At 33.6% G+C, this 18,157-nt stretch overlaps 1 protein-coding gene across 2 annotated transcripts in view; it reads left to right on the top strand.

The window, feature by feature from the left end:
• Positions 1–18,157, top strand: part of sema5ba (sema domain, seven thrombospondin repeats (type 1 and type 1-like), transmembrane domain (TM) and short cytoplasmic domain, (semaphorin) 5Ba) — a 286,878-nt gene that overhangs the window by 138,716 nt on the left and 130,005 nt on the right. For both annotated transcript variants that reach the window (XM_056465657.1, XM_056465656.1), the window contains exons 4-5: positions 2,075–2,174; positions 2,292–2,337. In XM_056465657.1, the coding sequence (XP_056321632.1) occupies positions 2,075–2,174; positions 2,292–2,337 (146 nt within the window). The remainder of the gene's footprint in view (positions 1–2,074; positions 2,175–2,291; positions 2,338–18,157) is intronic.

The following is an 18,157-nucleotide window of genomic DNA, read 5'->3' as shown; positions in this document are numbered from 1 at the left end:
TATTCACATTGTCATTCAAATAATCTGGCCTACTACAGGTACATCCTGAAATATTGATTGAAAATACTCTTGGCTATTTATAGGGCTACTGTACATTAACACAATGCAATATAGGTCCAATAGTTAATCTAATGCATGTTAAATAAACTAAACTCACAATGAAAACTACAAAAGGCTTTTGTTAATTGTAGTTGGTGTTTATTTCTTAGTTAATGCCAAATAACCGACAGCTAGCTCTCTGCAACTCTCACATGGTCACCCACTGAAGGTAAGCAGGGCTGCACCCACTCAGTACTTTGATGGGCGTCCACATAGGAAAGTTAGGTTGCTGCCGGAAGTGGTGTTAGTGAGACCAGCAGGAGGCGCTCAACCTGTGGTCTATGTGAGTCCTAACACCCATGTATATTGATGAGGTCCCGACTCACTGTGGTTGTTAAAAATCCCAGAATGATCTTCAAAAAAAGAGTAGGGGTTTAACCAAATTTGCCCACTGGCCTCTGTCCATCATGGCCTCCTGACCATCCCCATATCATAATTGACTTCATCACTCTGTTTCCTCTCCAGCAATCAGCTGGTGTGTGGTGTGCGGTCTGGCACAATATGGCTGCCTTTGCATCATCCAGGTGGAATGCTGCACACTGGTGGTTGATAGGAGATTTACCCCAAAAATGTGTAAAGTGCTTTGAGTGTCCAGAAAGCGCTATATAAATATAAGAAATTATTATTATTCTAACGTGTTAAAATCATAGTCTAATTACAAGTTTAGTTTAGTTTAAACTTTATTGTCTGTTCAGAAAGAAAATTTGTCTTTAACACTGGTAAAATACATACAACCATACAGTACAACAATTACCTAAGAGCAACACTCATCAAGACAACCACATGAATTAAAAACTTAAAAATATATTTGCCCCATACATATTACTGCAGATCATTCTTAACAACCGCACCATTCACATTAAACAGTGATCTGATTTAATACAACAACTGCAATTGGGATAAGTTGAAATCATTTTATTAAATGGATTTAATAACTAAGACAATTCGGTTACTATATAAATATACAGTTGAAGTCAGAATTATTACCTCCCTGAATTATTAGCCCCCTTGTTTATTCCCCCCCCCCCCCCCCCCAATTTCTGTTTAACGGGAGATTTTTTAAAAACATTTCTAAATATAATAGTTTCAATAACTAATTTCTAATAACTCATTTCTTTTATCTTTGCCATGATGACAATAAATAATATTTTTCAAGACACTTCTATACAGCTTAAAGTGACATTTAAAGGCTTAACTAGATTAATTAAGTTAACTAGGCAGGTTAGGGTAATTAGCCAAGTTATTGGATAACGATGGTTTGTTCTGTAGACTATCGAAGAAAAAATAGCTTAAAGGGGCTAATAATTTTGACCTTAAAATGGTTTTTAAAAAAATTAAAACTGCTTTTATTCTAGCCGAAATAAAACAAATTCGACTTTCTCTAGAAGAAAAGAATATTATCAGACATACTATGAAAATTTCCTTGCTCTGTTAAACATCATTTGGGAAATATTTAAAAAAGAAAAAAAAATTCAAGGGAGGGCTAATAATTCTGACTTCAACTCCCTCTCTCTATATTATTTATTTATTTATTTATTTATTTATTTTACTAATATTAACATGGTAACTAAAACATTTAGTATTTTTTCACTATTGATTTTAATGCATTAACTAACATTTTCTAAGAATCTTTTGTATGTTATAAATAAATTATTTATTTATGGTGAACATGTATATACAATTAAGTAATACACTATAAGTACAAGCAATACAATACAAGTCGTTTTTGTTATTATAGCTGTTAAAGTAATGTTTTACAGCTTAGGTTAACATTGTGACAATACCGTATACCCTGATAAAAGCTTTTAATCAATCAATTAATTTATTTTAATCAAGCAATTAATCACAACCAGGATTTTTTTTTTCTATCATTGTAAGACTACTTTTGAAATATCTAAAGTTTTAACATTTGAATATAATATGGGAAACTTCTTACTCTATCACTAATATACCCAATTTGGCTTTTGTCTTACAGCTCTAAGTCCTTTGATCTCCTCTTTCTCGCATCCTGGTGTAAGGGATTACTCCCAGCTGACCCTTGACCTGACTAGGAATGAACTTATAGTCGGAGCCAGGTAAGCGGTCCAGTATCTGTCTATTTTCTATGACATATTAGAGGTTAATTTTCACTGTATCTCCAATGGATGGTTAAAATAGCCTTTAACAACCTCTCTTTCATTTTTAATTTGCAGAAACTACCTCTTCAGACTAAATCTCAGCAACATTTCACTAATTCAGGTAAGAGTTTATGAATGCTCACCCTCTTTCTCTAGAACATTATTCTTGTACGATGTGGGCTTTGTTACTTTGGGCAGTTTGTCAAGGCTTTGGGTGAACGGGTCAGCTCCCAAAACCGTCTGGACAGTGTTCAAAGCAAATCTGCCCAGCAAAGGGAGCAAGGGGCATCCTTAGTGAAAGTACCGAGTTTTATTCTGGCTTGGCACTAAAAATCAGTAGAAAGGTCAGCATGGACTGTCTGAGGTTTAAATAAAGCAATGAAATGACACTGCGGTGGCTTTCCCACCTGTTGTTGCAAGTGCATATCTCTCTTTTATTCCCTCGGTAATCTCTCTGCCGAATCCGGTGAATGTAGCAGACATTTATTGAATGCTCTCCCTCACAGACCGCTCATAATGTTTCATGCATGAAGCAGCTTGTGGTTGAAGGCTGAATAACATTTGACTGTCATTTTCTCTCACCTCAGATGCTCGGTGTACATCCGGATGCACAACAAATGGGGTTTAAATAAGTCACTCCATTCGCATATTCCCATGTCTGCGTCTAGGGTTTTGTTTCAATGACGTTAATAAATTTGCCGCAGTTTTCTTCGCTGTCTCTGTGGAGGGGATTAGGTGCAATTTCATTTTCTTCTGTCTCACCTTCGCCTTTGTGTCTCTCCTGGGTGAAACCAAACTGTGAATAAACAAGGCAGATCTTTCTTCATTTCCACTAACTGGAGCATCACAAGTGAAGGCAGAGTCCAAATTGATGAGCAGCACCTCGCCAGCATTAGAGAGTATGTTTGGCTACACAACGGGGGTGGGGAGGAGGTAAATTAAAATGAGCACATGATAGAGAATCAGTAATGGGTGATTGTAAAGTCAGAGGAGTTTTAACACTCTAAAAAAAGAGCTGGGTGGGGCGACATAGTGGCTCAGTGGTTAGCTCTGTCACCTCACAGCAAGAATGTTGCTGATTCGTGTCCCAGCAGGGCCAATTGGCATTTCTGTGTGGAGTTTGCATGTTCTCCTCGTGTTCGTGTGGGTTTCCACTGGGTGTTTCGGTTTCCTTCACAGTGCAAAGACATGCGCCACAGGTGAATTGGGTAAACATAATTGGCCGTACACTCAAAAAAAAGATTACTGCTGCTTGTTCAAACTACCTGTTTAAAATGAGTTTAAGCAACACAACTCTTGTAATTTCTTTGTTCAGTTTATTTGTTTTATGTTCAGTCCACTTAAATTTGTAAACCCTTAAGTTAACTTAAGCATTTTGTGTTGGGACAACATGAAGGAATTGTGTTAGTTTATTTGGCGGATTAGGGGATTTGTAGTTTCCAGCACGCTTTGCGTGAGATTGAATTAAAACAGGGTAATGTTGACAATAAAAGTAATCTTAGGTGTTTAAAGTTAATAGACAGACTTGGTAAATCTTCACTTTAGTTTGAAGATATAGATGATTTTCATGTAGCTCTTTGAGCTTTGAGATTATCACCTTGCAGATGCACCCATGCTCTGGATGTTGACAACATCAAATTAACAAAACTGCAGTTTGTTACTTTGCTAAGTGAGCAATAACTGTCCTAAAATTAGTTCTGAGATCAGTCTCAATCACCTGCATATGTATCTCATGAAAAATGCTTAAAAATGGCTCCTTTATTTCATTTAGGACAACTTCAAATAAAACTAAGAGACTTTGAAATGTCCCACACATAATAGATATAAATGATATTATCAGACATTTGAGTTTAAGATAAATGAAACTGCAAATGTATTTAAACTTTTATTTGATAAAATCATGTTAGAACAACTGAATTGCATCTAATTGTGTACATTTTTTTTGTTGTTGTTGCTAAATTTATTTGGATGGAAATTCTGCCCTCAGTTAAATTGAGTTCATCTAATCATCCAATTTTATTGAGTGTAGTGTATGAGTGTGTGTGAGTGTGAGCGTGGGTGCTTCTCAATACTGGATTGCGGCTGGAAGTGTATCCACTGTGTAAGCATGCTGAAATAGTTGGCGGTTCATTCCACTGTGGTGACCCCTGATGAATAAGAAACGAAGCCAAAGGAAAACGAATGAATGAAAATGCTGGGTTCCACACAATTGATTTGCGTTGGGACGACATGAAGGAATTAAGTACATTTTTTAGTTTTAACAAATTTAAGTGAATTGAACAAAACCCAATTAAGTTGTGCCCCCAAAAAACTCAATAATTGTGTTATTTCAGATCAATTTAAATAAGTAGGTGGAACAAACAGCACACAATTGGCTTCCACACAATTTCTTTATCTTGTCCCAACACAAATTGGTTAACTGAATCATTTTTACAAATTTAAGTGGATTGAACATAAAAAAATTAAGTTGTCCCAAAAAAAAACTTACAAATTGTGTTGCTTTAACTCATTTTAAAAAGTTTTAACAAGCAGCAAAATTAATTTTTTGAGCAAATAATAGAAAGACATTAGGACTTCTTTTGTCACATGTTGCCATAAAATAATCTCTGCTTGGTGGGATTTTTCTGTACATCTTTATGTAGTTCTTTTGCACAAATTCCACTATTAAACACAATATTTTTTTTAAATAAGTAGAATTAATGTTAAGAGAGTGGTCCAGTTGGAAGCATATAATCAGTTTGCAGCATCAGAGCTCACTTCAAGTCTGCTTCAAAGGTTAATCAGTAAATCAATTTCCTAATGGAGGGAATTAGGTTTTTTCTTCCAGAACTGACTGACTTTACAGCTTGTCACATCTTTAGATTTTAATATAGTGATTCAAACTTTACAATTGTTACAATTTCTTTTTAGTGCAGTTGGTTTTGCAAGTTTCTGAACAAGCTAAATATTGCTAAAAAAAATCATAAGCTAATAAATTGTTCACTCATTGCTCAGAGCGCATCCATTTTTGCCAGGGGATTTAGCTCATATCACTGAAAAAATTGGATAAAACATCCAGTCAATTATTGTGTCTTGATTTGTAGCTGTCATTATGTTTTCAGTTTTTATTAAACAAAACTCCAGCATTGATGTTTTAGATGGTTATTCTATACTATGTCCATCCGACCAAATTTCTTTCAATCATTTCCCTTGAAATTTGCTCCATGGTTTATTTTGAGAGGCATTATTACTGTAACAAAGCAAACAGTTCTGCTTTTTATGCAATGTTCTCATTAACTCATCATACACTGTGATAAAGACCGCTTCATTGGTCTTTTGGGTTAGATTTCTTCTTCACCACAAGCAAACCACTTCAGAGTTTGTTTTCAAGTGGGCTGAAACTCATTCAGGCAATCTCAGACTGTTCTGGTGCAGATCCTACTGCAAAAGGACATGCCAGCTTCTGAAACAAATCTCTTTACAAACATATTTAGCAGCACAACTGTTTTCAACATTCACAAATATAAGACATGTTTTTTAAACACCAAATTAGCATATTAGAATAATTTATAAAGCATTATGTGAAACCTGAAATTGGGCTTCTGAAAGTTCAGCTTTTCCATCTCTGGGATTATTTACTTTTGAAGTATATTGGAATAGAAGACTGTTATTTACATTTTTTTTTTTTAATTGTAATGTTAGCTGTGTCTTATTTCAGACACTGCGTCCTCCAAAGGATGCAGACTTCAAAAGTGAGTCCTTCGACCACAGAAGCTGAACCGAGCATTTTGAAATGTGACGATCTAGCCCAGGGATGGGCAAACTCGATCCTGGAGGGCCGGTGTCCCTGCATAGTTTTGCTCCAACCCTAATAAAACACACCTGCTTGTAGCTTTCTAGTGATCTTAAAGACACTAATTAGGGTGTTCAGGTGTATTTGATTAGTGTTGGAGCAAAACTCTGCAGGGACACCGGCCCTCTAGGATCAAGTTTGCCCATGCCTGATCTAGCCTATGTTACAGGTCCCGGCCACGGAACTCGTAGGCAGATTAAAAATCCCAACAATAAGACTTCAGTGTCTTTCGCCAGGCACAGCTTAGTAGCATCTGTTTATTAACATTCATATTATGGCAAAATATCCTCACAAATCATGTTTCATTTAATCAAACGTACAGTTTTGTTCCCCTTGTTTTTTTTCTTCAAATGCTTATACTCTGTACTCTCTTATCATTAACACAGATAACTATTATACCTTCTGTATATTTATCAGTGGGACACAGAATACACTAGATTTTTTTCAGTCCATCTTTTTCATTTTTCTTTCTCTATTTGTATTTAGTTTTTTCTCTATTTGTATTTTGTTTTTTCTCTATTTGTATTTGTATCATTTATTGTAACAGTTACACTTGACACCAATTACTAATGTTACTCTCATAAACTTTCTACATTACTCTAACAAATATAAAAACAATATATACAAATAATAAGTCATTTTCTGTTTAATTATCACATACTGAGATAAATGCATATTTTTTAATCGGGGAGACAGTTGTAACAAACGTAACTCACCAACTGACCAAGTCAGTTTACTTGTACTTTCATCTGAATCACTTTCAATTAACAACTGTAAATAAGCTATTTACTTTAAAACAAATAGGAAATGTGTACTTGCATGTGTTTTACAATAATTAAAATAAACATGTTCACTTTATATTAAGCATACTTGAATTATCAGGAGAAAAAATCACATTGAGACTTTAGTGTCTTTCCCCAGGCCTAGATTAATAGCATCGGAAGTAAACACAAGCATCTCCATCGTTTATTTTAAATGATATTTTGTTTCAAACACAGTCAATAGTGGTGATAATAAATGACTTTAAACAGTATATATATATATAAATAAATAAATAAATACATTAATAACAAAACAAACATTGCTATTGTGGATACACAATGGTGACAGATCTTGTCACCTTACAACTGTAAAAGCGTAATTACGTTTTTCAAAGTGATTTTAAAACTTATTTTATGCGATCTGAAGACAAAGCAAGGTTTGTAGAAGCTAGAAAAATATTTCCTTTGATCCATACATGTACACATAAAACCTTAAACTGTCTATAAAATCACTTTTTAGTATGACATGTCATACTCTTTTTGCTTTTTAACATGGGTTTAGATATCCAGGTATAGTAAAATGAACCTAATTCATAAATTGTGCTGGAAAATGTCAATATTATTAATATTAAACATTGATTAACATTGAGTAATCTTCAGAGACTAAAAACATTCAAAAAATAATAATGTTAATAATAAATCTTTATTGTTAATATTATTATTTCTGGGCGACGTTGTGGCGCAGTAGGTAATGCTGTCCCCTAACAGCAGGAAGGTCACTGGTTCGAGCCTCAGCAGGGTCAGTTGGCATTTGTGTGTGGAGTTTGCATGTTCTCACCGTGTTCATGTGGGTTTCCTCTGGGTGCTCTGGTTTCCCCCACAAGTCCAAAATGTTTTGGGTCTCGGAAGAGGCGATTGAGGGTCTGGCTTCAGTCAAGAGCGCAACACCAGTGTCTGTTCATTTAGCTCAGCTTTACAGAAATCTTGTACATTTCTTAACTAACAAACAACTATTAATCTAATGAATCAATGTTTTAGTGATAATTAAAAGGAATTGTTCAACACATACATTTAATCCGGAGTTTTCTTTTAAAAACGTCCTACAGTTATCAGCGCGGAATGAAACTTGGGATGTTCGAGGCCGTAAAGCATCCACTGGTTGTTTCCTTCATTGCCTGGGAAACGAAGGATGCATTTTGAGGCTACATTTGAAGGAGCCTTCGAATTTTTTAAAAATGAAACGCGCTGTGATGTCACAGCACCCTTCGAATGCACCCTTCGGAGGATGCAGCCTTTGAAATGAGACACAGCTTGTTATTGTTGAGAGAGATAGAGATCAAATGAATGCAATCTTGATTAAGAGGGCATAAAAAAAAAAAACCAAATGCACACTTTGACTGGTAGTTCATATCAAAATTTTGGAATTTGACTGCAGACTTTGAAGAACTTGTGAATATATCAGCACAGTATGACACATTTTTTGACACATCCTCTAAAGCTGAAGACATAAAATAACTGAAATCTCCTTTTTAAACATTAGGAATGTCTAAGGAATATGAATCTTGTCCAAAAGCTTTAGCTCCATTTGCTATTCTTTTAATCTGTTTGCTAAAGAGTTGTGCTTTGTATATATATATATATATATATATATATATATATATATATATATATATATATATATATATATATATATATATATATATATATATATATATATAATGATTTTAATTTGGAGGGCGGCACGGTGGATCAGTGAGCACTGTCACCTCACACCAAGAAGGCTGTTAGTTTAAGTCCCGGTTGGGCCAGTTGGCAATTTCATTGTGGGGTTTGCATGTTCTCTTTGTGTTCTTGTGGGTTTCCTCCGAGTGCTCATGTTTCCTCCACAAGTCCAAAGACATACAGTACTGGTGAATTGGTTAAACAAAATTGGCCATAGTGTATGAGTGTGTGTGCGAATGCGAGGGTGTATGGGTGTTTCCCAGTACTGGGTTGCAGCTGGAAAAGCATCCACTGCATAAAACATACACTGTAATAGTTGCCAGTTTATTTCACTGATAAATAAGAGACTAAGTTGAGGGAAAATTATTGAATGAATTAATTTTCATTTGGTAACAAAACCAGTAATAATTGCCGTACTTTGGCAGAAGCTTTGGTAACCTTCCAGCAACCATTTTTGAACACCTATACAGTAAATCACATCTTGGTGCAAGAGATTCTATTATATTCTTTCATTTTCTTCTTAGAATAAGCCATTGTCACGGAGCAGCCTGATGTCTGTATAGTGTCCTCTCCCCTGCGTTCATTTCTATCACATTCACACATTCTTCATCTTTTCATCCGGCTTGCTGCACTTTTGTCCACACTTCCACCTGCATGCCACCTCTCTCCGTCTCCTTTTGTCCTTCTCCCCACCCCATTAGAGCTATCCTGCATCTTTCTGCCAGGAGTGTAATGGGGCTGACAGAAAGCCAGCTCATCTCAGAAATGTACGCCTTGGTGCCAAACATGCAGCCGTTGGCAGAGGAGAGCAGCAGCAGCCTTTTCAACTTCACCCAGGCCCAGGATGGCATGAAAAGAGCTGATTCTTACCCTTTGAGTTATTCACTGTGCTGACCTGTGGGTAACGCACCTGCTGTCCTCATTTCCGTGAAACTATGAATGACAGAAATTCGGAAGGGTGTAATGTGCACTACCAGTCAAACACTAGACACTTTCTACAAGACTACTTGCAAATTTTAAAGAAATAGTTCTCAAAACCAAATGTCAAGTTTTAACTATATAAATAAAAAGCATGCAATTCCTGATTGCCGATGCTTGCTTTTATTAGCTGTTGCTGGTATCTTGAGGCAAATTATTTATACTATTTGGAATTTTGTTAGATTATACCTCTTTTAATATTTGTGTATATTTAATTTTAGTAATAAATTTCCTAATTTTAATTATGACTTTCATTGTTGGTCAGAATGTAATAATTATTTTTCTATGTCAGAGAATTGTGCACTGCCATTCAAAAGTGAAGGTTGGTAAAAAAAAAAATATTACAAGTAATTATTTTTACATAATTATTTATATATACACTACTGGTCAAAAGTTTGGGGTCATTTTTTAGTTTTGTTCATGTTTTTATTTTAAATATTCTGTTCATCAAGGCAGCATTTATTAAATGTAAAAATTTAAAGAACGAAATGTAAAAATTGTTAAATATTGATAAAAATTTGAAATAACTGCTTTCTTATTGTCATATTGCTTTTATTACTATTACTATTAATATTAATAATAATAATATTGTTAACAATAACAATAATAATTATTATTAGAGTGATTTCTAAAGATTCTGAAAATTTGTCTTTAAATCATTGGAATAAATTATTAAATTAAATTATAAACTACTTTTGAACAGTTATTTTATAGTGATATTATGTCATGTATAGTTATTTAATAATTCATTGCATTCACTATACAGTATATATCATTTTCAATTAAAAATTTTCAAGCTCACCAAGACCACCACTACTTTTTGTAGTGTCACATCTTGATTCTTCAGGAATCATTGTAGTATTCTGAAGACAAATAATAATGCTTTATTCTATGAATAATCTATGAATATTTATGAAAATATGACTACTCTAATATGCTTAGCACTCAAGACTAATTAATTATCAGCATTATTATTTATATGTTTTGCTACATTAATTTGTGTACATTTATTCAATTATTTATTTACTTTATGCAGTTCAATGCAAAATTATTTGTCCTCCTGTGAAATTTGTTTTTTTTAAACGTTTGAAAACGTTATGTTTAATGGAGCAATGGTTTTGCATTATGTCCTTCAAATGGAGAAAGTATTTTTTCTTTAAGTTTGGCTAGAGTAAAAACTGTATATATATGACTGCCTAAACTTGAACACTTGAAAAAATATATATTAAGGTTAATATTATTATGTGCCTTAACATTCTCTCGATTGGCTACAGATCACTGTTGTCCAATGATTTTTCCTTAGATTAACCTAACTTGCCTAGTTAACCTAATTAACCTTCAAGCCTCTTTTTAATTGCACTTTAAGCGGAATACAAATATAAGTAAAAGTAATAAGTATAAATTTGACAAAAAGAAAAAACATATATTAATTATTAAAATTTGTTTTTAAAAAAGTTTTAAAATGTGTTGAAAAAATCTCAGTTTTTTTTAATTAACAGCACTTGGGAAATATTAGAAAAAGAATAATCAAATATATTGCAAAAATTAAAATAATTAAAAATTTTAATAATATAATAATAATAATAATAATAATAATAATAATAATAATAATAATAATAACAATAATAATAATGATAATAATGATAGCTATTATTATTATTATTATTATTTAATTATGATTATTTTATAAAATTGTAATAAATAAATAAATAAATTAATGAATTAATTAATAAACGCTAATAATTATGCCTTTAATTGTACTGTTTATTTATACAGTCAAGTCTGAAATTATTCATATGCCTATCAAATTTTGACTTAAATTTACATTTGTTTTGACCAAAAATGACACAGACTTCTCCCAGAAGATAATAAGTCTATGTACATAAGGCATCACTGAGAAAAAAATAAGTTTCTTAGCTTTTATTTACACTTTTAATTCAAACAAAAACTTAAGTCAGACTTTGCCAGGGCTTTCGGGCTTGACTCTATATATCTAGACCAGAAAGCTAAGCAAACATATTTCCCGAACTTTTTACATTAGATTTCAAGTTCTGAGATGTAAACTCAGAAACTAAACTTTTGACTGTCTGATACTATAACTCACCACACTGAGTCACACTGCGTGAAACTCCAGCAATTTGATTTACATGAACCTCTGGTGACACATTCATTTTTATATTTATTTCCAGCAACTGCGTTACAGTGCAACCCACAAAAAAATTTAAATCATTCATCCACAGCAAGTGTTCATAACCACTACCAACATCCCCCTCAAAGTATTGGTCTTATTTTCTCTATCCTGAGACATTGTTTTGGATGAGCTCAGTCTGGGGTATCTGTGCATCCTGGCTGGATGAGGCAGTGGGATTCCTCACGGGGGACTGGCTGTCTCATGGGCTTAGAGCATCTGATGGCGCTGGCGTCACTGTGTTGGCACAATGGGGGAGCTCAAGGTAGAATGATTGAGTCCCACCCACATACTGTGCTCCATCCGTGCCTGCTTGAGACTCGCTGTAAGTGGCTTCTATTACATGAGCTGTGGAAAAGAAACTCGGCTTCTCTTTTCTTCCTCATCTGTTGAACCAGTCCCTTTGGTACACAAATGGAGCAGATTTGCACAGATCGGTTTACAATGTGGGACAAAGTTCATCTTTCAGAATATAGTCTGAGTTTCTGCGAACATTATTGAATCTGTCATATCTGACTAATGCAATTGCTTAGCAGAAATAAGATAATGACGGTTCATTCTCGAAGCCTTTATTATTCTATTTATGTGCTTATGGCTATTAATTTACATGATGGCTGTATCTAATGGGAAAATAGATGATCGTTGCACCATGCTGGGTGGAAAAACAAAAGTTCAGCTGTCTTCTAAATGCTTTTTGCACAATGGAGTGGAATAATTTCTCCGTTCGTGAAGACGTAGATGTGGTCGGACATTTCAGAGGATGTTTCCCCAGGATTTTCTACGCCACCAGACAGAAGTTTATACACACTTGAACGAGCCTCTAATGCTCTGTGATCTAAAGGCCTATGCTTACATGCTTGAGATGTTTTGTAGACAAATATGTGCATACATACAAATAAATAGATATTTTTATGTAATATTATTAATTTTGTTTAATATCATTCAATTCTGTTTGTAGGAATGTCCAGAATTTAAGGAATAGTTCACACAAAAAGGAACATTTCCTCACCATTTACATTTTTGTTGAGCACAAAACAAGATATTGTGAAGAATGTTGGAAGCCAGTGCAAAGAAATACTACAATATTATGAAAGTTAGTGGCTGTTTTTTCCCCAGCATACATCCTCTGTGTTCAGAAGATGAAAGAAAGTCAAACAAGTGGATGAAGAATTAAAAACCGCATTAAAATGGTCTAGAATAGACGAGATACATTGTGTTTTTGGGTGAACTGTCCCTTTAAAAGGGTGCTTTAAGCAGAAGAAAATGTCAATGTGCTATGGATATTACGCTTCCATTCATTCATTCATTCATTTATTCATTCATCTTTCTTCGGCTTAGTCTCTTTATTTATCAGGGGGCGCCACAGTGGAATGAACCACTAACTTATCCAGCATATGCTTTACACAGCGGATACCCTTTATTTAAGGGATAGTTCACCCGAAAAGAAAAATTTCCTCACCATTTGCATACCTTTATGAGTTTATTTGATCTGTTAAGCACAAACCAAGATATTCTGAAGAATGTTGGAAACCAGTGCACAGAAATACTACAATGTTATGGACGTCAGTGGCTAGTTTTTCCAACGTTCATCAAAAAATCTTCCTTTGGGTTGTGCAGAAAAAAGACACTGAAGCAGGTTTTAAACAAGTGGATGAAGAATTAAAAATGGCATTAAAATGGTCTTAATAGATGAGAAACATTGTGTTTTGGGTGAACTGTCTCTTTAAAAGGGTGTATGCTTTAAACAGAAACAAATATGTCAATGTGCTATGGATATTAATCTTCCTTTTGAATAATTGATTTCAAATATGAATTTGTTCTTGTTTTAAACATGTACCTGGCTTATTTTGACCAGTTTTTGGGAAAACAAGATATTTTTAAGTAAACGTATCTTGACTGCTTGAAAATTTTTTCACATTTTGTCTAGAAAACAAGATTATTGCTGAAGCACAGGTTTGGGCAAAATACATTGAAATGTATTTTTAAATAAAATACCAAATCCCTCAATGTACGTGTATCAAAATAAACTACAAAATACAGCAGCCAAAAAATGTATCAAAATAAAATAATGAATTTTTTTATTTTGAAAATACTACAAAATACTTTTACAAGGTACCATGACATTTTTTCACAAACCTTCTATCAAAAGGCCTATTGGATCAATCCCTTCACCATTAAACTGAGTTAGTGAAGTAAACAATGACTGATAACAACAGCTTTTCTCTGAACAAGTTTAAGACAGCTTCTCTGCACCTCATTCACCTGTAATGTACATGAGGAGGTATTCATAAAAATGTAGCGTGTTCAAAATTCACACAGAACGTCCTGTCTTGAAGATGATCTCTTTAATCACTGTAAAAACATTTAATGCAGATAATGAGTTGGAATATACTACTATATCTTTTGATTGTGAAAATTGCCCCCATCTCTTAAAAGTCTTATATTTCAAAATTTTTACGATTGAATCTTTAATACTCAGTGTAAAATCACGATTGCTGAAAACAACTAAAATCTCCAGTTTTAGTCATTTCCATAACTCATGTTTTTTTTGTTTGTTTTTTTTTTTGCAATTGTACTCTTCATTACACAATATATAACGCGATATCGCAAAAAAAAAAAATTGCTATCTGTTTTTGCTGCCATAAAACGTAAGTTACCTTGATGTAATGGGAAATGTCCTGAAGAATGTTGATGGGTCTGCAGTCTGTGGATATCCATTTAGTGATGGAATGAGTTTGCTTTGCCGTTGTTGTAGATTTTATTTTCCAAAGAATCCTGTGCTTTTGCACTCATCCAGTCCTTTGATGTGCTTGGCTGGTTGACTCTGTCTCTCCACTGACATTTTGCTAACATCTGCAAAGATATGTTTAAAAGATGGTATACTTCAAACTTGTTGTGCTTTGTTGGAATGACAGTTCATCACCACAATAAGTTTACACAACTTTGGTTTAATCCAAACTTCCATCTGGAAATGTTTTATAATGATTCTTGTCATTCAGCACACGCAGCATGTCATAATCCATCATATTATCATATTATCCATCACACAATCATATGGTTTGGAATGACAGCAAGAAGTGGGGGTCGAACCTTATCAAACTATTAATTTGCATTAAAGAAATATTAACGCGTTAACCTTTTCAGATTGATGGTATGCGTTAACGCATTAACATTGACAGCCCTAATTAATTTACATTTAGAGGACATTTTTGATATATTGTGTTATTTTCAAATTAATTCATTAAATGTTCTTCTTTAAAAGGGTCTTTACTTATAACCTTATAAAAGGGTCTTTAAATTGTTACCTAGAAACCCTGCAGTGTAAAAACAATATCCGTAAATTAGCCGTTTCTATATTTTGTGATTCATGTTTTTACTTTTGCACTGTTTTTCACAGTAAAATGCAAGCACACCATAAAAAATACCGGTAAATCTTTATTACTACACACTGTGAATCATTTATTAAGCATTAGCAAATAGTACATTCATTATATGTTAAGCATTAACTCTACATTAATAGATGTTAGTAAGCAGTTTTTAACTGCAGATACAAACGCTCTATTCTTGACTTATAAGCACATTTATAATGTGCTTAATGCTTGTATTTTCATACTTTGTTTATTATTATTATTTCATAGCTAATTTAAATACTGCATCATGTACAAACAAGTTATTTGAGAGAAGTTGCTGTTTTTTTTTTATTATTCATAATGCATAAGTAAATGATTAATAAAATATTCAAATTTCCACACTGAACTGAACTGAACTGAACTGAACTGAACTGAACTGAACTGACAGTAAACTGAACTGACACTTTTTCAATTCACTATTATCTTCTATGTGAAGCTGCTTTGACACAATCCACATTGGAAAAGCGCTATACAAAAAAGATAAATTGAATTGAATTCAATTAACATTAATATATCTTATTATTCAGGCATATATTAATAGTTAATTTTTGTGTTAATAAATGCTTAATTAACGTAATCATCCCGATTTTGTGACCTAATCGATGGCTATTTATGCTTTATTAAATCCCTTATAAATGACAATTAAAGACTCAGTTATATTCTAAACAGGAAAAAAGAAAATAAATGACTTTATTAATTTCTATTCGTTTGAAGACACACAAATGAAGCTATCAAATAAAACACTGAAATGTATATCATTATATATTGTTAAATTATTATATGTTGTTGTTGTTTATTATATTGTTGTTGTTGTTTTATCCAAATTTCATGTTATATTTTGGCACTCCTGTTATTCGGCAATGTTTAAAGTTTACAGTAATTTTACTTTTAAGAAAAGATCACAAAGATTATTGTTCGTTTAATACCGAGCCTTTAATTGTCATTTATAAGATATTTATAAAGCATAAATAGTCTTTACTTTAGATTAGGTCTGTCATGATCACCAGCGATCCAGCCTGTGCAGACAATCACATAAGACTGCAAATCTGCTGGTAAATGGACTACAAGAACCAGTCATGCACCACACACACACAACCGGTTCCTGATCCTGACTGATTGCAATCACACAGCTGATGCTGCTCAAGTACTGATTACACACAAACACACACACACACACACACACACACGCACACACACACGCACACACACACGCACGCACGCACGCACACGCACACACACACACACACACACACGGCTCACATTGAGACACTCATTGCTGAGTCTTGTTTACTGTTTAGTGACATTACAACGTGTTTCCTTTGTCTTGCTTTGCCATGTTTTGATCCTCGCCTTGTTTATCTGTTTATCCCTGTCTGCTGCCTGCCTTCCGACCATCTGCTTCTGTATCTGACTATGAATCTGGATTGCCTGCATACGTTTGACCCTGTGTTGACCATTGCTTACCTGACCTCTCTAATAAACCTGCATTTGGATCTGCACACCTGTTGTCAGTGTAACAACAATGTTACAGGGTCACAAAGCTGGACGAAGTTGAGTTAATAAAGCATTTGATTCTATAATACTATTATACTATTAGTATATGCTTGAATATTAATAAATAAATGTTGAATGGAATAGTTTATTAATCGTTTACTAACTCATTCTGAATGATCTTAAAAACTAAAAACTACTCTTGAATACAAATGTTTTTTAAATAATTAGATAATTAGTTTAGTCTTGAAAAATTAATCAGTAACAAAGTATGAATGTACAACTATTAAGTACCTTTTAAATGTGTTTGTAAGTCAAGAATGGGGCATTTGTATCTGCAGTTATAAACTGCTTACTAACAACTATTAATGTAGAGTTCATGCTTAACAGATAATGAATTTACGATTTGCTAATACTTAATAGATGATTCATAGTGTGTAATTATAAAGTGTTACCTTTGTGTGAAATGCATTGTGGGACCTTGATCTTTCTTCCAGTAACTTTAACATTGAAAAGTACCAAAAAAAGTAACTTTTATTAAAATTTTTAAAAGTTTAAAGTGATATATTTTCTGGGTTGGTGTTGTATATTATGGCACATTTCTTTATATATTAATAATTATACATTATATTATTTCAAACTACAAAAATGTCAATAAAAGTCACTTTGTTAAACTGTAGAGTTGAATTTTCAACATCAAAAATCGACAGAGAAGAGATCAAGATTCCACCCACAACTGTAAATAAACAGAAAACACAAGTGAATCAAAAAATACGATATTATTTCAGTGTGCTTGCGCTTTACTGGAACAATGTCCAAATAAATAGTGTCCAAAAGTTTTATATGATGTGGGATTTAGATTTGAGACAACAAAAACCCAGAACATTTTCGGAGCCAGAAGCTTGACCTCAGGGTCACTGAGGAGTGATGTGATGTTATGTATAGCAATGAAGAGCTTTGGCACAAGAGCATTTACTTCACCGAGGACGAGGAGCCAAAATGAGATAAAGCCCCTGGTTGGACAGGTCGGGAATGTAAACAGATGAAAGATGCAGTAGTAAGCTAGTTTGAGGAATCTGTCTCTTGTCTATCTCAAGTCTCCATCATTCCTCTGCTTTGTGCACTGGCTTGTGTGCAGCAACACACTTATACTGTAAACGCATCCTCCCTCCATCTCTCAATGGAGAGTTTGTGCCACAACTCCCTTTTTTCTCTTTGTTGAGTCTTGTTTTTATGTCATGCAAGTACATAAGGAGTAAGGAGTAGAATAAGAATTTAATGCCACGGAGGATTCACAGTCGGATTCGGGTCATTGTTTTATGGTCCAAGTTCATGCATGGACCCAAGTGAATTGTGGGGAAGCGTTTTATGTTTTATTATAGTTTTTATGCCTGTGATGATTGTATTAGAATGGCAAGCAGCTAGTTTTTTTCTAGGTTGTTATTTCCTGTGTATTAGATCCTAGTTATACCCTACTTTAAGTTTGGGTTAATTTTTGCAGCCTGTATTTTATTAACCGCAAGCATTTTATATAAAAAAATACTATTTTGCATAAAGAA

This window comes from Danio aesculapii, chromosome 9 (assembly GCF_903798145.1).
Source record: "Danio aesculapii chromosome 9, fDanAes4.1, whole genome shotgun sequence".
Classification (NCBI taxonomy): Eukaryota; Metazoa; Chordata; class Actinopteri; order Cypriniformes; family Danionidae; genus Danio; species Danio aesculapii.
The sequence above is the reverse complement of the archived record's forward strand: the minus strand, read 5'-3'. Positions and strand labels throughout refer to the sequence as shown.